This window comes from Ischnura elegans, chromosome X (genome assembly GCF_921293095.1).
Source record: "Ischnura elegans chromosome X, ioIscEleg1.1, whole genome shotgun sequence".
Classification (NCBI taxonomy): domain Eukaryota; kingdom Metazoa; phylum Arthropoda; class Insecta; order Odonata; family Coenagrionidae; genus Ischnura; species Ischnura elegans.
Genome location: NC_060259.1, coordinates 107,148,779 through 107,172,213, shown reverse-complemented (window position 1 = coordinate 107,172,213; position 23,435 = coordinate 107,148,779). Strand labels below are relative to the sequence as shown.

The 23,435-nt window shown below is 38.1% G+C and overlaps 1 protein-coding gene across 1 annotated transcript; it reads left to right on the top strand.

Annotated features, from left to right (window-relative positions):
* Positions 1 to 2,874: 2,874 nt before the first annotated feature.
* On the top strand, positions 2,875 to 20,217 carry LOC124171242. Its single transcript, XM_046550385.1, has 11 exons — positions 2,875 to 3,177; positions 3,457 to 3,708; positions 3,865 to 4,056; positions 4,233 to 4,379; positions 6,937 to 7,113; positions 7,262 to 7,438; positions 7,587 to 7,763; positions 7,912 to 8,088; positions 8,237 to 8,413; positions 8,571 to 8,756; positions 19,887 to 20,217. Exons 1-11 carry the CDS (start codon positions 2,909 to 2,911, stop codon positions 20,215 to 20,217), a joined length of 2,262 nt encoding a protein of 753 aa, XP_046406341.1. The 5' UTR covers positions 2,875 to 2,908.
* The last annotated feature ends 3,218 nt before the right edge of the window (positions 20,218 to 23,435 follow it).

The window sequence follows — 23,435 nt, the reverse complement described above, 5'->3', positions numbered from 1 at the left end:
ATTGATGCCTTCTTCTTCTCCATCTTCTTGGTTTTCTTGTCCATCTCCTTGGATGCTGCTGCTAATGCTGAAAAAGATGATGGTGGTATGTCTCTGCAAGGATTTCACATGAAACGGACCCTGAGGACCTTGCCAACCTCGCTGCTACAACACCCACCCTTAAGTGCTGGGTCCAGTGATTCCATCCGGGGCTAGTTCGATCAAACTCTATGTTATCTGGGAAGAGATAGTTGGTAGGGTTTCCCACTTTCAGAGAGAATTTTTTCATTGCTACATTTTAATTTCGACGGAATATCCGCAAATGATAAATTGGGGAGAGACCACCATACCTCCAGTTATATCTGACCTTACCGTTGTGGATTTTCAAAATTCGTATGAGCAGCATTAATCTTTGAAGCTAAATATTCGTTGTATTACCCATGCAGTGGAAAGATTCCTGAAAAAGGTCACCCAAACTTTGTTGACAGCAGCGAAAGACGAGGAATGACACTAACATAAGAAATGCATAAAAGACTGGAAAGCAGATAATTGAGTAATTCTTTCATGATTTAATTCACAGACGATGCTGAAACACAAAATATTAGTTAGACTAATGAAGAAATACGAGCTCGGTATGAATTTTGGTGCATTTAGGGCATGGGAGGGGGAAGAGGTGAGCGGGGAGGGGACGCGATCAGCCTCCATCCAAAATCCATTCAGTCACAGCTCTAGGACATTATGGAAGAAAAGCTTTTCTCCATAGTTAGCACACCTTTCTAGCCACTTGAGAGGCCTGTTCATAGAGCGCATGCAAGGAGCCTACCGTCGATGAAGAGGCTTCTCGAGTGGTAAGAAAGGTGTGCACTTTGGAGACACGCCCGTTGGCTCCTTGCCTACACTCTCGGATCAAAAAATATCGCAATAATTGCGAGAATATTTCATCACTTCTCTAAAAGTTGGAGACGTCATTTGCTTAACACCAACGATGCACCAAAAAAGGGACAAGGCATCTCACTACACATTTTTTTAACCTTCTACCACCTGCCAATTTATATTATCAAAGATGAGCACCGCCCTAGCAGCACACACAGGATGAATTTTGCTGAGAGGGAGGAGAGGCGGGCGGGGAGGGGATAGAATCAGACTGTTGCTCCTCTACCCGCAACGCTGCGTGGGCATTGGAATATTTTCTTCGTGGATGCGCACTCAAATTTGGCATTTTGTAGCTTAGCGGTGGCAGATACGTCAAAATGAACGAAATATTTATTCTATGGGCAGTAACTCGGCAAAATCTATAGGAAATGACCATAAAATATTAAATATTTTAATTGTTGACGTTCCCCCCCTAAATAGCATTTGAGTGAGGGTCAGGGGTCCACCTCGAAGTTTCAAATTTTTCAGGCCTTCATTTTTGAACAGTCCCACAACTTTTTTCCAGTGGACTAGATGGATTTGAAAAAATCCATTTTTCCGATCCGGCCTAGAATACAAGTGAGCCCACTTCATCGCAACGAGTGGCATGAAAAATGAATCTTACGTTGAACGCTTTTTATCTTCTACAGGGCCGCAGAAAGAATAAACTTTTCGGAGTGGATTTTTGGAGAGGAAATCTGTTTTAAGGGGGTATAACATTTGGAAGGAATACACTCATGACATTCTCTCCCAAACATTTCGGGGGGATTTTGCACCCCCCCGCCCCTGCCCCTCGCTTATTACGGCCTTGATCTTCTCGTGTTGCGATCGCTTAGACATCGATCTTTTCCTTTCAATCTGATAAGTCCTACGCATTTGTCGCGGCCCCTCCGTATACTGCGGAAATGAGTTTCTTTGCAACAATAAACCACTCTTACCGACATATGCGGCAGCAAATTTTTTCATCAGAATTGGAAACGCGAACAAATGCCGTAACCTGTGAGCGGGCTCAGAGGAATCAAACACCCCAAATTTTTCGGGGGAAACTCGGAAGAATACCTCCTCCAAATGAACCATCTAAAAAGTTATACCTCTTCAAATAAATCCCTCCTCCCTTAGGAAAAGTTTTCTGGCGACGGACATAGTGCGAACGACGAACAATCGCCATGGAGTCGCCCCATAACATTTCCGCAACGGTCGACCACGGCGACGAAAGGGGCCGAGGGGGATGAGGAGAAAGTGGGGTGGGGGAGAGTGGTCGTCCGTCGCGAGGCAATAAGAAATTATATGGATTTAAGACAGCATCATTAAGAGGAGGCAATAGTATCCATGAAGAAAGCTGATACACTCCCTCGAAGACAAACCCAATTCATGGATCATCAGTGTACCTAGGGCAAAGCTGAGGATGGAAACAAATCGAAAAGTAAGAATGGAACATGATAAAGACTGCAAGGCCAAAGGCGGCGGGATTACGAGTTCTCGGGAAATATCTCGGGGCTACATTGACGAAGGGGTTTTGTAGACTACTGGAAAACATAAAGGGACCAAGTACACTTCCACCATACGAAAAATTTCCATGTAATATTTCCGAGTGGAAACGCAACTTTGGCATCCCAGAAAGCGTTTGTCGACATGACGACGCGAGGCTAATAAATCATATTCAAAGTTGAAAACGTTTGCCTGCACTTAGCACGCGCTTTCCGAACGACCGCTCTCTTATTTCTACCGCGAAACCAATTCCTCCTACAAAGTATCGTGTGGTCTCACCACGCACCCGTAGCGGCGACAATGTTGCAGTCTGCAACAGTCGATCACGGTGGCGACAGGCGAGGAGGGGGTTAAGGGGAAAGAGGGGCGGGGAAGAGCGCCCGTCCGTCGCGAGACAACTCGCCCCCCACCACTAGCTACAATGTTGCAGTTTACAAGTATACCAGAGCAGCGCGGAGAGGTTTAAAGGGAAAGAGGGGCGGGGGAGAGCGACTCTCCGTTGCGAGACAACTCTCCTCCACCAGCTAAAATGTTGCAGTTTACAAGTTACCAGAGCAGCTCGGAAGGGAAGACAGGGTGCGCTGGCAGTTTTAAATCAGACGTGGTGGTGTATGCTAGTCAGGCGAATATGGAGCGTATACAGAATGAAATCCACATGGAAATCATTGTGGACCCTGGAAAAAAGTCATCAGGGGAAACTTCGGTGCGGCGAAGATCCCGAAAAGAAAACTCTGTGAATTCGAGTTTCACTCATGGAATAATCAAACCCAGAGACCTACTCGCCTCCTCCAGGATCAAGTAAGTTTTACTATTCTTTTTACCCTTCTAACTTTAACGATGTGATACATATTATTATAACTGTATAACCCATTTGCCAAGCCACACTATTGTCGAAAAAAATTTCAGGGGCCCTCCTCGGATGGGGGAACATTTCCGAGGGGGTAAGCTTCATTAAATTTTGCTAGGGGGTACTTTAGCCCCTCAACCTCTCCACTCACCACACTCTTGTTGCTAAATATTATTTCCTTTACTATTATTAGCATCAAGTAGTCAACACTGCATTTGTTTCCTTTTAAGGGTAGCATTTTGGCAAGGCAACTCCCATGACACTGAAGATGAAGGTAGCTTACAGAGCACCGAAGGGAAAAGCAACACTCCATGTGAAAAGAAAAAAAGAATACAGCACACAAAGAGTACAGCAGGGAGTAATTTATGCAATGAAGACCGTAGCAGTAAGAAGCTTGGCAGCGACTATGAAAGACAATGTCCCCCATTATGCAACTTACACATTCAGGCCTCTGGTGATCATCCAAAGAATGCCACATACACGTGAGTTTTACAGTGCTTTTCTTTCTTTTCTAATAACTGTGTAATGAAAGCATAAACCATTTCTTGAGTATCTTCATTAGTTACTAGATTTTACGTCTTTTATTGTGGGTAAAATCTAACTCTTCCCCCGTATTTTATTTACCCTGAAACATTTAGGACAGTGGTCTGGCAGAATAAACCGTTAATGCCTCTAAGTGAAATGAGCCAGGCTCCAGCACGACCCGGCATAGGAAAAATATTGATGAGGATTGATAGTAAAGGGGATCATTTTAAACGCAAGTACAAAGGGAAGTTTATACCAATAGGAGGTTCGACCTCAAGGTCTAAAAAGGCTGATCCAAACCCTATGTAAGTTTTAAAATGATGTAGTTCATTGAAATGTAATAGATAAGTTAAGCAATTTTGAGCACTGTACAATTCAGTTGACATAATTAATTTCATTTGCTGTGAGTAACATCAACCGATACTCATTGTATTTATTTTGTTTTCCATGTAATTCTCTGACTATTATTTTGGTGGAGCAGTCCCTTGCTACATTTGCAGAAAACATACTCGTCAATACTGAAACTCTACAATATAACGGGGACGAGAGGCCATCGCTGCGAAGAGAAAATTTTCATTCCCCTTGAGACATTGGCCCTGAGACCTGAAGAACCCAAACCAGACTGTAGGTAAGTTATGCAATGATTCTTTTCATTTTAATTAATGGTATTTGAAGAAAGTGAGGAACACCACAAGATTTAGCAGACTATAACCGATCATTATATCTTTTATGAAGATATCTCACCATCCACTTGTAATTACTTTATCTCCCCTCTCATGTATAAATGGAAATCATGAATGACTATGGTCAGATGGCTTTCAAAACACCCTCAGGAGTGGATTTAGATCTTCAAAAACCTCTTATCACAGCACTGCCTTTAACACCACGTCCTCACAAGAGTGCTCCAGAAGCTATGAAGTCACGTCATGTAATTTTTTTACTTATTAGACATGTTATGTTTAACACGAGGACTTCCACACATTCAGCAGGGTGTTACATCAGATATTCTTTAAATAACACCACAGCATCCAATGTTTTAATCCCATATTTTGTAGTAAACTATGATTTTGTCATTTTAACTTATTTTCCAAATTTATGGAAGTGATTTTAGAGCATGCTTCACCTGAGTCACAGAAGGGCCCATTGCATATATGCAACACTAGTGAAGTATTCATGATAATTTTTTGAGCTTCTTTGAGTAGCTGTGTAACTAACATATCGATGCACAATATTTCATGATGAGTGCATTAACAGGTATTTTTGTTAAATAGGATTAGATAAATTATGATAAATGCAAATATATTCAGTCCATGGAAATGAAAGCGAATGCATTGAAAAACCTCTTATCCATTCTAATGTTATTCACCACTTCTTCAACTAACTAAAGCAAAATCTATCAACTAAAATCCATTGTGGACAATGGTACTTTACATGCATTTGAAACAAGCAAGTAGCTCATCAAGAGTCTGGAGCCAGGTCAACTGGGGAATTTTCATCACAAGTTGATCCAACAGCATTCCCTCATCTATTTGCATACCTCCATTACATATTCAGTGAAGAAATCATGACTGCAAAATCCTTGCTTTTTCATGTCCTTGTTGCATGAAAAAGGGCTACATTTGGGATCTGTGATCCCTCTCACTCCATGAAACACTATGTCTGCACATCTCAAAGTGTTTGAGTAGATTCATTACTTTGGAAAGATTGACAAAATACGCCTTGCATAGAAATTTCTTCACACCTGCCAGGAGACTGTCCATCATTGATAGTAAGGGCATTGAGCATTCACTCATCTTTATTCTCATGGTCATCATCTCCCTTAGGATTCCTTGGTAAGTTTCGAAATCAAAAGTTATCAGTTTTTGGTACTAGGACATCATTCCCACAACAAAACTTGATTGGTGTGCCTCAGATGGATTGCTAGCTGGAATTGGGACCATAATACAGAATCTTGTTTGGAATCACTCGGTTGATAGCAGCAATTATACGCTTTTCAAATTGTGCACAGAGATGTGTTATGATTAGCAGGATCCAATGCCAACAGAGCTAGGTATCCCAAGTCCCAAAGATACTGTTCCAAAAGGTATGTAATTTTCTAGTCAGCACATTATAAGTCATTGAGATAAGGTAAAAAGGAATATATAATGAAGGCCCTTATGAGAAAGCAGAATGACCTTTTCTTATGGGTTTCTTATGGCCAGACTGACAGCATCCAGAGTAATGACAAAATGGTGGATTAGCTTTAAGCACTTCCAAGATGTTGTTATTATAAACCCTTTCCTGGTGGCCCCTACAACTGGAAAACGTTTTCCGAGGTACGAGTAGCATGAGAATATTTTAAACCTCTCTGAACGTAGCTCTTTTTTGGGTTGGAGTTGCCCTGGTATTTTCGTCCCTCAGATTTGGGGCCCAGCTCAATGGGGGGCCCCTCCATTACCCCGGATGCCGGTTTTCATCCTAAACCTATTATAACACAAATACACAGTCAACTTTTTGAGTTACCAGTGTTATTTTCAACCTAATATTGCATTTAATTTTCATTAATTTACTCTTCTAAAGGAATAACAAAAATTATTTAAAGCATTGTGGAATTTTAATCAGAATTCTAATGCTATTAATGACAAAGTTTGTGAACATAAGGTACTAAGACCATTATTCCAGAATTCCGTTGTTTTTAATGCTGAAATTTTGTTAAAAAATTGCACCCGCACAGAAGAAAAGAATTCATTTCAAAATATAAAATAAATGTAGTACGCGACATAATATATAATTGAAAAAAAATATTGACACTATAAGCACTTTGCAACGATTTCCTGCAGAGAGGATAATCGTTAATGAGTGGGAGGGTAATAGGCTTAATTGCCAAGGAATGGCCCTAAGACTCTGTAAGCTGGGTCTCAGGGCGAGCCTGAGTGCATCAGACCATTGCACCTCAGCATTCCCTTGCCATGCGCCAAATCGGCCAGAGGCGACCTCCAATCATTTGCTTAGAAAAATCCACCACAGGTACATCCAATATCAGGTGTTCTGCATATGAAAATGCTCACCCATCGTCCCAACCCAATGGGTTAAAAATAATGTGAGGACTGCCACAAGATTAGGCAAGGCAGCGAATTATTATTCCTTTCACAAACACTGAGCAGATTCCACCCACTTATAATTACTAAACCCACTTATATTTATAGGGACGAAGCAATGCAATGCACATCAGCTGACCTTACAGGAGACACGATTACGGTACCATATCACTTGATTGAAAGCATTGCAAGTGATTTGAATTCAGGAACGCTTGATGATCAATGCGATACTATGGCATCAGTTCAAGCTGCAGCAGAACCTCAGCATACGGCTACACTAGATACGTAAGTAAATGAATTATATTTTTCTATTTGATTAAAGCTATTGTGAGGACTGCCACAAGATTAGACAATGCAGCGATTTATTATTCCTTTCACAAACACTGAGCAGATTCCATCCACTTATAATTACTAAACCCACTTATATTTATAGGGACGAAGCAATGCAATGCACATCAGCTGACCTTACAGGAGACACGATTACGGGACTATATCACTTGATTGAAAGCATTGCAAGTGATTTGAATTCAGGAACGCTTGATGATCAATGCGATACTATGGCATCAGTTCAAGCTGCAGCAGAACCTCAGCATACGGCTACACTAGATACGTAAGTAAATGAATTATATTTTTCTATTTGATTAAAACTATTGTGAGGACTGCCACAAGATTAGACAATGCAGCGATTTATTATTCCTTTCACAAACACTGAGCAGATTCCATCCACTTATAATTACTAAACCCACTTATATTTATAGGGACGAAGCAATGCAATGCACATCAGCTGACCTTACAGGAGACACGATTACGGTACCATATCACTTGATTGAAAGCATTGCAAGTGATTTGAATTCAGGAACGCTTGATGATCAATGCGATACTATGGCATCAGTTCAAGCTGCAGCAGAACCTCAGCATACGGCTACACTAGATACGTAAGTTAATGAATTATATTTTTCTATTTGATTAAAACTATTGTGAGGACTGCCACAAGATTAGACAATGCAGCGATTTATTATTCCTTTCACAAACACTGAGCAGATTCCATCCACTTATAATTACTAAACCCACTTATATTTATAGGGACGAAGCAATGCAATGCACATCAGCTGACCTTACAGGAGACACGATTACGGGACCATATCACTTGATTGAAAGCATTGCAAGTGATTTGAATTCAGGAACACTTGATGATCAATGCGATACTATGGCATCAGTTCAAGCTGCAGCAGAACCTCAGCATACGGCTACACTAGATACGTAAGTTAATGAATAATATTTTTCTATTTGATTAAAACTATTGTGAGGACTGCCACAAGATTAGACAATGCAGCGATTTATTATTCCTTTCACAAACACTGAGCAGATTCCATCCACTTATAATTACTAAACCCACTTATATTTATAGGGACGAAGCAATGCAATGCACATCAGCTGACCTTACAGGAGACACGATTACGGGACCATATCACTTGATTGAAAGCATTGCAAGTGATTTGAATTCAGGAACGCTTGATGATCAATGCGATACTATGGCATCAGTTCAAGCTGCAGCAGAACCTCAGCATACGGCTACACTGGATATGTTAGTTAATGAATTATATTTTTCTATTTGATTAATAATGATAAAAACAATGTGAGCATTGCCTAAAGATCATGCAGGGCGGCCAATAATTATTTCTTTTATGATGAGTAAGCTCATTCCATCCACCATTAATTATTATATCTCCCATCATTTCTAGCATGAGCTTGGAGACATTCATCTTACCTAGCCGTATAGAAGTGAACATGATGTTCGAGAATGACTCCGTTGACCGTACCAACCATATATCAATTGATTCAAACAATGAGACGATTGAAGAACAACAAGATCCAACGTCAATGAATGAAGTTACAACATATCCCCAACACTTGGTAACCCTGGATACGTAAGTTAATCAATGCTATTTTTCTATTTCATTAAAACTGGTAAAAACAATGTGAACACTGCATCAAGATTAAGGGAGTGAAAGTGACGTCCCAGGATGAATGTATTGACAGTAGCAAAGATATTTATTTGTTTACAGAGATGATTGATGGTCAACTCGATCCAATCTTAGCATATCTAGTAGGCACAAATCCCCAACATACAGTTCCATTGGATACATAAGTCAATGAATTGTATTTTTGCCATTTCCTTAAAAATGGTAAAAACAAGGTGACATATGCCACAAAATAAAGCAAAAAGAACTATTATTATTTCTTATGGCAAGAGTAAGTTCATCATCCACTATTAATTACTATCTCTCCCATCATTTCTAGTAACAACTTGGCACAAGGCATCTTACCAAGCAATATAGGAGTGAACATGATGGCCCAGGATGAATGGATTGACAGTAGCAGTGATATACCCATCCAATTGTATACCGAGACGATTGATGATCAATGCAATCCAATGTCAATATATCAAGTTGCAAAAAATCCCCATTATACAGTTCCACTGGATACGTAAGTTAATGAATTATGTTTTTCTATGTCATTAAAAATGGTAAAAACAATGTGAGCACTACATGAAGATGAAGCAGGTCGGCCGGTTATTATTTCTTTATGAAGAGTAAGCTCATTCCGTCCACTATTATCCCCTCATATTTCTATGGATACTGTGATGCAATTCCCCTCAGGGAGTCTTCCTGGAGAGCCCACATATGTTCGAGATTTCTCCATTGACTCTAATCATCATATCCATATCGAATTGTGCACATTGGTAATTGATGATTTATGTGATCCATTGTCAGAAAAGCAAGTTACCCTAAGTCCCTTAGATACTGCTCCAATAGATAGGCAAGTGAATCAATTTTTTTTCTATTTAATTTATAATTGTAAGAACAAGTGTGGACTACCACAAGATTAAGCAGAGTGAGCAATTATTATTTCTTTTATGAATGGTAAGCTCATTTCATCCAATTATAGTAACTGTATCTTCCTTTATTCCATCCACTTGTGAGCAGCGCAGGAGAGGCCACCTGACCCAGGATTATCCCATAGACGATTCTAATGAGCACAATCCGATATCATTAGAGCTAGTTATCCAAAGTCCCAAGCCTGCTCTAATAATTACGGAAGTTCATCACTTTTATTTTTCTATTTCATTCAAAATTGTATCCATATGGTCAGTACTACTACAACTTATGGTTTATTTGATAGTATCCTATGTAATCCTCCATACACTCCTCAGGAATTATGCCTATCGAGAAAGACTACTTATATTGTAGTGATCATGTTCCATCTGGATACCTCTGTGTTTAGGACCTTAGTCTATTATAGACATTTGCAAAGGCCTTTTTAATGAAGCTTTGTCCATAAGATAGTTTTGATGGTGTCTTAGGTACCTGTATGTGCCGCCCTCACGAAATATGTCTATTCAGATAGACAACTAGAGACACCACTTTGTGGATCTCAATCATACTAAAAAATATACTGTAGAATTCAACTAATTGGAACATTTATGAAAAATACAAGCACACAAACACAGACAACAAAGAGGCACCGAGCATGCATAGGCAGATATGTCTCACCTATATTCTCGCTAAAAGTATGCGTACAGATGAGAGATATGAATTTTTAGTGAAAAATTTCTACACCTACGGTGTGTCGCAAATGCTTGAGGGATGGCATTTGGAGGATGCATAAGCTGCATCGCACACATGGAGAGAAGGACCACGGTCATTTATAGTGATGCTTTGGGGGTTAAGTTTCTTCTGGAGTTTCTGCTTTGGAATGTGTGAAACCACAATTTAAATAAATACTATGAATTGTTTGGCAGGTGACTTCTTGGCAGCTTTCAGCCGGACACATTATGCACTCCAGAATGTTCACCTATAAACTTACTTTGCTGGCAGTAAATGACGATGCCAGAATGTTATCTACCATTGATTTTGGAATATAATCTACGAATTTCCCCTGGTATAGTGTTTTCAAATTTTTGATAATCCCCATAAAGAGTGTTTGCACCAAAGATGTTGTATTTTGGGGAAGAAATTCCAACAAAATATTTATAACTCACATGAGTAATTAGGATGTCCCTTACAGTTATTAAGTACAAAATAATGCCTTATCCCAACTAGTCAACCATTGTGCAAAGAGACTTGAGGTCACACGTGTTGCTATTGGCGTAATACTCAACTGGTAAACTGCTTTTTCTTAACCCTCTAATGCATCGAGACTTAGTACTTCCTCATTACTGGACCAGCAATGAAAAAGATACAGTTAGGTGTCAGCAACTGATCTGGATTTAAAATTTTCCGCAGAAAATCTTTTCTTCAGCCAAGTGAGAGATCACTAAATGCTTCATACCCTTGAAATATCTCAGTTCAATGACAAAGGTACGTTGTTTGACACAGTTAGTGCTTCCCAATGCCATGTGCTATGTCATTAGATCTGTACGATGCATACAAAAATCGTTTTTTTCATTTTGGGTGTTGCACTTACTCGGTAAAATCTTGAATTGGTACACTGAAGATGCCACAGAAACAGTTCTAATGTTGTATAATAGGTGATAAGCCAGTTACTAGCCAGTCCACCAAAAACATGGGCATCCATGTCTCAGATTTTAATTATAAAATGCCAACCAAGATATTTTACTTCCAGTTCCGGAGAAGAGGACGCTCATTGATTTGCAGTGAGCCTAAAAAGAATCCCATAGCTATTGATGCCTTTCTTTAGTGCACAGTGATTTTAAAATGTATCTCATGGTGTTAAAATTTACAATGGTCAATAAATGGTTCATTGATTTCCGTAGCATTCCTAAACAGAATCCCAGTGCTATAGATTTAATGATTTAGTAGACAATGATAAAACTCTTAATATAAGCTGGCATTTAAGTCCGTGTAAACCTCAACTACACATTTCATCCTCAACTAATCCCCCTTGCTCCAATACAAGCCCATAATAATAGCCCCATCCAAGGAAGTTTTCACCAAGGTTAACCTTTCTGCCACCATGGAAACTGACTCAGAGTGGTGTTCCCAAACCTCTCCACTGCCAATGAGTTTTCAATTTTCTCATGAAGAGCCACCATGAGGGCCCGCGTCCCCAGTCAGCCATTAATGAATTAATGGTTTACCTTGAAATTTTACTTTATAATAGCTCCAGAGATATAACAAGCAGAAATGCATTCATTTAAAGTTATCAACCATTTAAATATTTTGAATGCAACCCTAACACAGGGTTCCCTTTCTAACAAAATTATCATTCACGGTTTTTTCCTTGTTTTCGCGGTCTTAATATCATCAAATTCACAGCCTGTTGCTGAGCCAATTTAGGCATAAATATTGATCACATAGCAATCACCAGCTGCACGTTAACTAAAAACTTAATGAACTTGACCAACGCCATGAATGCATATGCAGCAATAAAAGCATCTAATATGATGCCTAAAATATCTCTTATGACGTCACTTATTGTTAGCAAAATTGAGGGCCGGCTTAAGGCTGTGAGTGGTAAAATGGAGGAAGCAGGGTGGCAGGGACGTTAAGAAGTGTCTGAATTTTCGCCAGGGTTAATGGACACTTTGGTTCCGGTCTTCCGGCTTTGGCACAGTCTTAAGGTCAATGTGTTGTCATGGCACATGGACCAAGAGTTGTGCTTCGAATGTACGTGTGCAGATAAATGCATGGACAGTGTCTGTGTATGACTGACCCTGAAATATGATCAACATATCGATTTTTCTTTTGATTTGTCAATCGTAGGTCTAAAATCAAGTTCAAGGGATTTTTAAGGTTTTATGACAAAATCCACAGTTTTAAGGTTTTCAAGATTGAGTGGGAGCCCTGTAGCATCAATATTGAGGTAAAAAACACAACAATGCAAATTCAAATTATAAGTAAACAATAATTTCATTAAGTGGTCTTGAACCACACTTCTATTTGTTATTGCAATGAATGGCACTTGTCATTGCTTTTTTCACATATTAGCTTCATCACATGCATTGCAACAAGTTTTGATCACCAAAATGTTGGATAAACATACTAAGCCCTCCAGCACTTGGAAAACCCTTAAATATTAACAGTCTTGTAGAGGCTTCTGTGCAAAGTTCATGTTTATTTCTTGGGCCTGAGTTCTTCGCTACATTTGTTCTCAAACCTAGTTTCCCAGTGACCATTAATGATTACTATAATACCAGGCATGAAATGAAAAAAAGAGCTTCTTCAGTGATATAAAAATTAATTGGCATATGATCAATTACATAATAATAACACTAGAACTGTGATTAAAATTTATGTACGTTGACAATATGCTAAGGGAGGTAGGATGCTATCAAAATTTACTTTGTGTTCAGCAAATATTTTTTCAAATATTACTGTAGATAATGGAATTTTAAGACTGTAGGTAAATGCAGAGGATAATGCATGAAATTGTTGAGATCACGAACAGTAATTTGATAATGCATTGCATTGAGTGCACAGACAATGTTTAAAACAATAGTTATAATTATTTGTCACATGTATTAGTCATGTTGTGCCCTTCCTACCCTGGTAATACGTCAGCTGAGTGACAAAGGAAGACTTTCACGATATGTGCTTCTCAAATGCCTATAAATGGCTTCACTGGTAAGTGAGTGTGAAATACTATTCACGATGAGTGGAGGGAATTTACAAAAAATAATCGGTAGTTTTATCCAGTGTTGGACAGAGTAGAACCGTTGACTGTAATTGCAATGTCGACTCTGTAGTCAAGAGTCAAATCTTCAGGGATGAGGGCAGATAATAGAAGGTAATATGGTGCCTCGTATGCATCTCAGCAAAGATCAATTTTTGCAGAATTTGTTGGTATATTATGGTTCTAAATACGATATTATTTTCTTGTCCCCCTTCTCTCTAATGATGAGATTTCTACATGTGGCTTGTATGATGTCCTGCATCATGGCTGAAACTGTTTTTAATAACTTAATTGTGGTGGCTTTTGTGAGAATGGACCCAAAGCACTTTCAATGCACCCACACCAAGAGAGGAGAAATATCCACTCAGGTACGTGTGAGTGAAAGCAACAAGGAGTTAAGCCTTCCACATTTGAGTTTCCAATCAAACTTCAGCAAACAGAGGTCACAACATGATAGAAAAACAGTTACTACTGAAATATCTGTTTTAAGAAACATAACAATTCCATAAGGGGCACCTAAACTATAATAATTAATAAACCACTGACTTTTTGTGAACTCCATTCACAACTTTAGTTTTGGCAATTTGTTCTTCAGTTATGCATTCCTGCAAGAACAGAAAATGGATTTCCAAGCAAATATTCAAAAGCTGAAGGACGTGGTAAATTGGAGTAGATGGAAACGGCAAATAGAATTATTCTCGTGGCAGCACAAAGTAGCCAATGTTGTTCACGGAGTTTGCTGCTACTGCGTCTGAAGGTGAAATTTATGCTCATAGACTTGCTGTGCAAGAGCAGACTCTCTCACACAGATTATACTCGTAAGTAGCATGAGTGATGCTGAAGTTGAATTGACTGAGATCAGAGCTGAAGAAATTTGGAAGAAGCTGCTGTAAGTATATGAGCAATGTTCAGGCCAAAGAGAGGATCAGTTGATGGAGAAATTTTTCTCGTCGGAGAAAAAGGAATCTGAAGGCATTGTAGCCCATGTTGCTCATATGCAGAAGGACGTCATGGACCTGAATGATAAGCTGAAGTGACGGACCAATACTGAGCTTCCGGAATTGCTTTTGATGAGCAAAATTATGTCAACTTTGACCAGGGAATACTTTGATTTAAAAAGTGTGTGGGAGAGAATGTCCATTCCTGATGGTTCTATCAATCTTCTGTTTGAGAGACATTAATTAATTGAGATGAGGCTTCCAGAGAGAAAATTGACTCATCTACTTTTGCTGTGAAAGTGGAATCAAAGAAAGGTAAAGAAGAGACAAGGAAATATTTTAAATGTCATCAGCGTAGTCATCTAGCAAACAAGGACCCTGAACAAGGTAAAAATAGGAACAAACATTTTTCAGGCAAGGGCAAAAGTTTTTTATCTTCCTTAGTTGAGGGTAATAGTAAGGCTAGTAAAGCATGGTTCGCAGAAACTGGTGCCTCTCAGTATATGTCTAATAATAAGAATTACTTCACAGACTTCACTCCTTCACAGCCTGTGAATATCACGGTAGGAAATGGTGAAGTAATTAAGGTGCATACTGTGGGACAGTAAGTGTGAATGATAAAAAGTGTGTTTCATGTTGTATTAGAGATGTTTGGTATGTTCCAGAATAGGGGAGGAATTTACTGTCTGTGGGAAGGACTGTAGAAAAGGGATTTCAGTGTAGAGCATATGCAAGGAAGTGCAACTTCAAAAGAAATGGCCAAGTGAAACTTGTGGAAGTCAAGACAGAGACTGGGCTGTACGAATTGAAAATGACTATTCAGCTACCAAAGGACTGTACTGAAGTCAATGCTACAGCAGTTGATGCTACTCTTTAATTATGGCATGAAAGGTTCCACCATCAAAGTAAACAGCAAGTGAAGAAGGTACTGAAAAGTAGGGATATGCATGAAGATTTCTGCTTTGGGTGTGTGATGGGAAAGCAGTACTGTGATAGTTATAAAACTCTACACTGCAGACCTGATACAGTTGGTGAGATCATCCATGCTGATCTTTGTGGGCCAATGGAGACCACATTGTTCAGAGGAAATACAGTAAACTCTCGATCACATGAAGCCAGCAGGACTGGAAATTAGGCACTTCGTAATATCGAGTTTCGTAATTTCAAACCTTTTTAATAAGTCGTGAAAAATGTTTGCTTTCCTTCCCACTGCCCTTTTTCTATCTTTAGTGGCCTTCTTTTCAGTATCTTTTTCGGTGGCTATTTAAGGTAAGATTTTAAAAAATGCTCTTTCTTAATGATTTTATGATGTGAAAGATCGTTAAAAATCACACGACCCTAAACTTCCCATTCTGTATAGTTAAATATCAACAATCTTTGCGCTGAAGAAATTCCCGTCCATTTTAGAAAATGTAATCAAATAACATGTTGAAAATTTTTGTACCAGAATTTAAACTAAGATTTTTTTGTGGTAGGTAGCAAATATAGCAACCATATATATATGTATTGTCTAAACATAAGAGAGACTTTTGTTTCCAAAACCTACGAAATTTTAACAGCAGCCCACCTAACAGCCATGCCCTCTAATGCTCAGTGACGAGAAAAAAAGAAAAACAAAGGTCATTGCCCCTTTACAAATTAACCTTCGTGGGTTAATATTTGTAAATAGTTCCTTCCGTAAGGTCAGGTGAATGTGCGATTTTTTAATTAGTTATTTTCATTATGATTCAGTTACAATCATAAATTACGTAGGATATGATTTTCTACTGGCAGATATTTGAAGTAAATTCTTTTCGGGCTCTCTGTCCAGCTGCCGTGCTCCATCATATTTGCGGACATTAAAATGGGAGACATTTTATTCGTCATCAAGGCCATTGATGCCGGTACTCAGTTGCCATGTTAATATAATAAGTCTCTCTTCTTTGTACTGACAGGAGCAAGATTCCTACTGGAGATTAGCTGGAGAAGCATCTTCCATTATCAGTAAAGTAAAGAGAGAAACGTTATTGTCCACATTCATTTTTTTCCCAAAACATATGTGTTATCATTTCTCAACATATTTAGGTGAAGTATTGGTTCACTTGCGTGAATTCCCATAAATGATACCCCAAAACATGTGCCTTAACCTCATTTAGTTTCTGTGTGTCTTTCTCCATTGTATTGAAAATTATGCATAGTATCATTAATATAGAGAAAAGATTTTTTTATGTTAGCACTAAAAATAAGTAGCCTCACTATCGTAAAATAAGTAGTAACGTGGGAAGGACAAAGCAAATAACTAATTTCTTTTGAAAGTCTGCAGAGAAGAAGAGAGAAAATTTTATAATAGCAGTACCTCACACCCGGTAGGTATCAACGGTATAATGGAAGATGCTTCTCCAGCTTATCTCCAGTAGGAATCTTGCTCCTGTCAGTATAAAAGAAGAGAGATTTGTGATATAAACATGGCACCTCACTCACGGCATCCTTATGATGAAGGAGAAAACTTTGATTGAATCATCAGCTGAGAGGTAGATGGAGGAGCACCTTACCTGTACAGAAACCAGAGAAGAATTTAATTTGATCATTATTTAGTATTTTTCTTCCCCCCTTCCATGCTGATACGTATTTCTGCTCATGGCACGCCTATTTCTAGAGTCATTTTAAATATGCTGAAGAATACTAAGAAGAAAACTAAAGAAGGGCAACATATTGAGGTATAATTTTCAAGAGTTCATGAAACTAAACCAACAAAGCATAATTTTAAATCTACACAATATTTAGAAAAGAATCAGCCCAAAACATGGCGTATTTGTGGCATCATTTAAGTTTGTTGTTCATGTTTAAAGTGGGTAGAAGACAAAAGGAAAAATAAGCTTATAGTAGGCCATAGGTTTTGGTTCAATCTTTTCAAGTGTTAAGCAGATTGCTAATTTTTTAATCCCTTGAACATAAAATAATTGGTTTTAAAAAGTTAGGGTTTCCTTTGAGTTTCATTTCACAAGTCGCATATTGGAGGAAACTAATTCCTTTTCCCCTACACGCAACGAGGATAAAATGATTTGGGTCAGTTATGGAATTGGGGAGGCAGGTAGCCCAGCCATATCTTTGCGTGAAAGGAGTGGGAGGGGATGCTAATCTGCCTCTTGTCTCACGGGAGCAAGGACAGACTAAAGCTATGTCATGAAATGACGAAACACGTGTCAAATCCAATAAAATGAATGTGGATAACAAAGTTTTCCTCTTCATTTTCCCGATAATGAAAAATTTTATTCTCCAGCCTCTCCACAGTTAGAGACTTACCCCCCTCGTTGCCGGGAGAGATGGACGATGCACCTCTTCACAGAGAACATTTGAAGTGGGTGGAGTAAATGAGAGATGGGATGGGTGGTTGAGGAAGTGGGGAGAGGATAAAGAGAGAGAGGTGCTGTGGAGGTGGTGCAGCAGCAGGTGGTAGGAAGAGGGGTGGGCCTTCAGCCTTGCCTGAGACTACGTTTGGGGGCTGCGTTTTTTTACGATGCACACAAAGCTTAGTCACCGGAGAGGGGTGGGAAATGCTAGGGAAGGGGAGAAATGCTTGTGGTGGGGGATTTGGGTTGTGTAAGTTGGGTGCCAGGAAGATCAGCAAAAGGCTGTAGGAGAGAGTAAATAAAGGTTTTGGAAAGATATATATCTCTCGGAATGGGGGAACACGTAGGAGTGCTGTAAGAAAGTTCATGGTTAGAGCTGGAAGTGCCTCTTTATTATGCGTGGCCTGCAAAATAAATTGGTGGTAAAAAGAGCCCGATATTTAAGATACTCCTCCCCACTTTCATCTTCGTTATCACTGCTATCATGTCTAGTCCTCGTCGCTGCTTCTTCTTCAATGTTTGCAGCTTAGACACTTGCAAGGCACCGACTGAAGCCCTTCACACATTCTCTCATGAATTTACTTCAAGCCCATACCTTATGATTCAGTGCTTCCAGGATGAAAGACAGCCAGATACCGCGTCCCTCGTGGATAGATAGCAAGGTAATTAACGCAAAAACTTATTGCACAGAATTGTCAAATCCCCATTCAAATTGGCAATAGAGGAGCCATTCTACCCTCAATATGGGCTCGTCTGTGAAGTATTATATTATCTGTGATATTCTTACTACACCTCCCCACCTAGTCATTGACGACCGCAGTATTTTCCCTGACCTTTCCCCCCCTCCAAAATGTAATGTTGTCTCTAAAATGAAACTTAAAAATGAAAAATATTTCTTCCATCAATGAGTAGATTAATTATTTTCCTTCCCCATTCATCCAACTGTTGATTTGAAAAGTGTGTCACGAGGTTGCATATTTACCAGTAAGAATGTTGAAATTTGAGCAGTTTTATGGATAAGCAGCATTTTCTTTCTAAGATTCAATTATGTAGGGTCTAAGTGGGATTGTAAGAAAAATCCCAAGTTAAACATGTTAAACTACAAAGTATTTTCCACCAGATGCTTATGAGTATGCATGTAAACAGGAAATTGTGTCAGCCACAATATTTTTACTGAACTCCTACTTCTCCATTCCTATGATAAATTTTTAGGCAAATGCTTCTTTCCAAAGTTGCACTATCATTTACGATTTCATACTTTGATGTACCACAGTCAGAAGCACTGATTTTTTTGCTGCTGTTGCCGGATTAACTAGTTTTGTTGACAAATATTTTGCTTAGTTTATATAAGCGAATTCCATTTGCTCCTGGGGACCAAGCCTGATGTTCGTAATTTCAAAATATTTCGTATTATCAAAAGTTTGTATTATCGAATAGCATTTACCATAGGTTTTCTCCTGGATATAAACAGTTACTGAATTAGTGAATTAGTTATTGAGTTAGTGAATTTTATTTACCATAGGCTTTTTGCCGGGACCACAATTTCACTTTGTATTATTTAAAATTTCGTAATATCTTGCTTCGTATAATCAAGAGTTTACTGTAGGTACTTTTTACTGCTGAAGGTTGATTTTTCCAGTTGTGGCCGAGCATTTTTTTTTAAGAAAAAAGATATAGTTCGTCATTACCAGGAAATATTTTTGAATGAGGCGGACAATGAAGGTAACAAGATAAAAACTTTCATGAATGATGGTGGGCTTGAATTTAACAATGCACGTGTTAGAAAAATCCTTCAAAAGAAAAATATTAACCCTTTCGCTGCTGTGAACGTACTCGGTACATTCGCATGGCGGACTGCTGTGAACGTACCTTTACATCCTCCGTGTCATGCATTCAGTTCTCTCACTGCATGTGACAGGTAGGTTTCAGAAGGGTGGGCCACAGCGAGAGGGTTAAGATATTACAAAAACATCCTAAAGGACTATGGGGGAAGCAGTGAATATAGCATGCTTTGTATGATATCGTACTGGTCCTACAAAGGTAGATGGAAAATCCCCTCTAGAAGTAAGGCTGAAAAGAGGTCCTATTAATGTGGAGCACTCAGTAGAAATGTGAATGAGAATAATGTTAAAGCCCACGATCTTCTGGAGGACAGAGATCTTGAATCCAAGGAGGATCCAGAAGTAGAGGAAGCACCATTTGAAGATGAAGAGATGCTCCAGCTGCGTCCCAAAAGACAAGTAAAGCACCCTGCATATCTGAAGGACTATGTCATGGTAGCAGAGTTATCAGAGCTAGGTATCGACTATGAAGAAACTTTTAGTCCAGTGGCTAGATTGGAGACTATGCATTCAGTTCTTAGTGTGGCTGCTGTGGAAAAATTAAAACTTCAACAATTTGATGTTAAAACAGCTTTTCTTTATGGCAAACTTGATGAAGAAGTATACATGCAGCAACCTCAGGGGTATGAGGATGGAACAAACTAAGTTTGTTGTTTGAATTTAAGCATGTATGGACTAAGCACAGGCACCTCGCCGTTGGAATAACAGGCTGGTTGCATTTTTAGAAAAAACAGGAGATGAAGAGGAGTACTGCTGATCATTGCCTAATTGTAAGGAAAAGGATGGACAAAAAAATGCTAGTTGTAATAAATGTGGACTGATTGCAGGAACAGATGAGGGCGAAGTGAGAGGGTTTTTGTGACATCTGGAGATTAGAGTTTAAGATCACTATGGGCCCTCTCAGCTCTTCCCTTGGGATGGGAATTCAGCAAAATAATTAATAAACCCCTGAATCTGATGCATGTGTCAAGACCGGATGGATTTAAAAATGGGCCTCATGATTGAGAAGTCATTTTCACTATCGCAACTAGTGAAAATTAACACACACGAATATTGCATACTCATCCAGCAATCGCAGTTGGGGGATTTCATCACAAATCAGGCAGAGGGGTGTCAGGTGACCATCACCAATTTCTTTGAAAACTACATTTGTGAAAGCAGTATCCTCATGATGAATAATAATCACTTTATCTCAGCTCAGAAATGGACCATTATAAAGTTATTATCCTTTGAACATTGCTGAGTCAGGCCTCGGAGTAATAAATGAAAAATCACATAAATGCTGATTACTAAGGAACCATCGCTTGTTGAGCTCATAGAGCAGTGGTTATTGTTTCATTTTGAAGAAAATGCATCTGTGCACATTCTGACACACCTTTCAAGTAATTTGAAGTAATAATAAACAAATAGGACTTGTTTAAACAATAAAAATTTGTCATTCTTTAACAAATTATTATTAAAATTTCTCCTAGGGTAGTGTAAATGTTCTGCTACCAATTAAAAAAATAGGAATGTTAGTATTTTTATACTTTTTGTTTCAAATTATGTCAGAGTTAGGCATTTTTTCGACCCAATGCACTCCTCTTGTACACAAAGATTGCATACCTTTGAGGGGGAAAATGAAGATTCATGTTGATCTCATTTCATTTACTTATGGGATAACCCATTAACTTCATTTAACTAATTTCATAGATCATAGGCCATGGAAAATAATGAGCACACATACAATAAACCGATTAAAAAATAAATAAATGCATTAATAAATCTATACAGAATTGCACATCAATGTATAAAATATGTACGTAGATACAATAATATAAAATTTAAGGTATAAACATGTTCTCGTAGTAGAATTTTTAAATAGAGTTCATCTTTGCCACAAGTGACTTTGAAATCTAGATAGAGACAGAGAAACCAAAACTTTGGCCGAGTTTATTAAAAATCCTCATCATTCTGGATAGTGGGGAGTTAAAGGCATAATTAGTTCTGTGGTAATTAACAACAAATGGGTGTGGCTTTCTAGAACTATATGGGGGGGGGGTGGTGCATTAAAATTTACTAAAGAAAGAAGGAAGGAACAATCAATATAAGAATTAATAATTTCGTAGAGGAATAGGGCACGATGGAAGAACGTCTGTCAGATAAGGGTTTCAGATTTAAAAGGAATAGAAGATATGAAGTATTGTAATCAGACTGTGATATTCCTAATTTGTAATTATAATAAATTTGAGAAATTTATTTTGGACACGCTCAAGCCAGATTGAGTCTGTATTATAATAAGGTGACCAGTTAATAACAGAGTATTCTAATTTTGAGCATACCAGAGCTATATATATAGTCCTTAAAGCATGAACATTGTTAAATTTTTGACAGATTCTCTATATGAATCCTAGATTCTTTAAGGCATCGCATACAGTTTGGTCTAGACCCACCTAAATGAGAGCTGGCTATCAAACCACACTTGCTCAACAGGAAAAGGATACCCACAGCATAAAACAGCATTGGCCCATATTCCTCATTGTTTTTTTAGCTCTGCGTGATTTGTCAATTGTATATTCGGTGGAACATGGAACAGCAGCCATATTATGCTGTTTGGAACAATTTGTGGAAAAGAGAGCTAAAATTTTAACATGGTTACCGATAGACTTTCCGATATCTTTTTTTTGAGTCCTTAATTTTGAAAGGGGAGGGATTTAAGGGTTTAAATAAGGTGGAGCTCCCTTGTAAATAGAGGTTTTAATTATCAATATCTCACCAAATATTTCTTGTATAGAAAATTTAAACACACCAAAATATTTGAAAATAAAGAAGCTACAATTTATTACTCTGCATTTTTTTCATATCTCCAGTTTTTTTGGAGTTATTTTGAAAAAAATAGCATTTTTAACGAAATTGTAGAAAATAGGTTTTCAATTTTAACTCAAATTTTTTCAAAATTTAGAATTGTAAATTAAACAAACTTCTAGGATCAATTAACAATACTTAAATAAAGAGAAATTCTGAAGGGCATTGATCAATTTTGACTAGTGTGGTAATAAGGAGTTGTTTTCACTGATTTTTTCGTAGAAAAAAGTAGGGACTGATCTTATTTTTAATCATAACTCGCTCAAATTTCATTTTAAATTTTTTTTCTCATCTTAAGATAGTTTTTTAAATAATTTTAAACAGATTGCATAAGTTTTCCTCGAAAAATATATTTTTCCCACTATTTGGTATTGAATATTTCAGATTTAGCGTATGATAAACAAAAGATAACCATCAAAAAGTTGTAGCTCGGTGCAAATTGGTCATAAAGGGAGTATTAAATAAGATTTTTATTTAATTTTTTACAAGGTACAGTTTTATAACTGACAATTTCCTAATAAAATTAATACTTTTCAAGTTATTTGCCTATAACCGATTAAAATCATTGATTTTTTCCTCAAAAAAACTTACTTTCAACCGCGAATTACTCGAAAAATATTAATTTGACGCAAAATATGGAAGGAAAATTTTATTCTTAGAATTTATTTTTCTATCGATTCCTCTGGTCAAAATTAAATTAAAATTTTCCACCCCTGAGATGGGGTGGAAACCACCCCCAGGGTAAATGCGCCTGTTGGCATGATATAGATTTTGATTCATTGGTATATTTTGTACTTATTGTGAAAATTTAAAGAAAATCCATTCAATTTGAGAAAATTGCTTGCCAAAATGCTTCATTTCCTGGACTACAAACAGTATTCAAGATCACGCCATGAATGGCTTCATTGGGTATTTCCGAAAAACCTGATGGATTCCTAAAATCACTGCAGTGTGTTGTGCCAATGACATTAGTATCTCGTTTATGCATCCACATGGTCCATCGAATTGTTCCACATAGC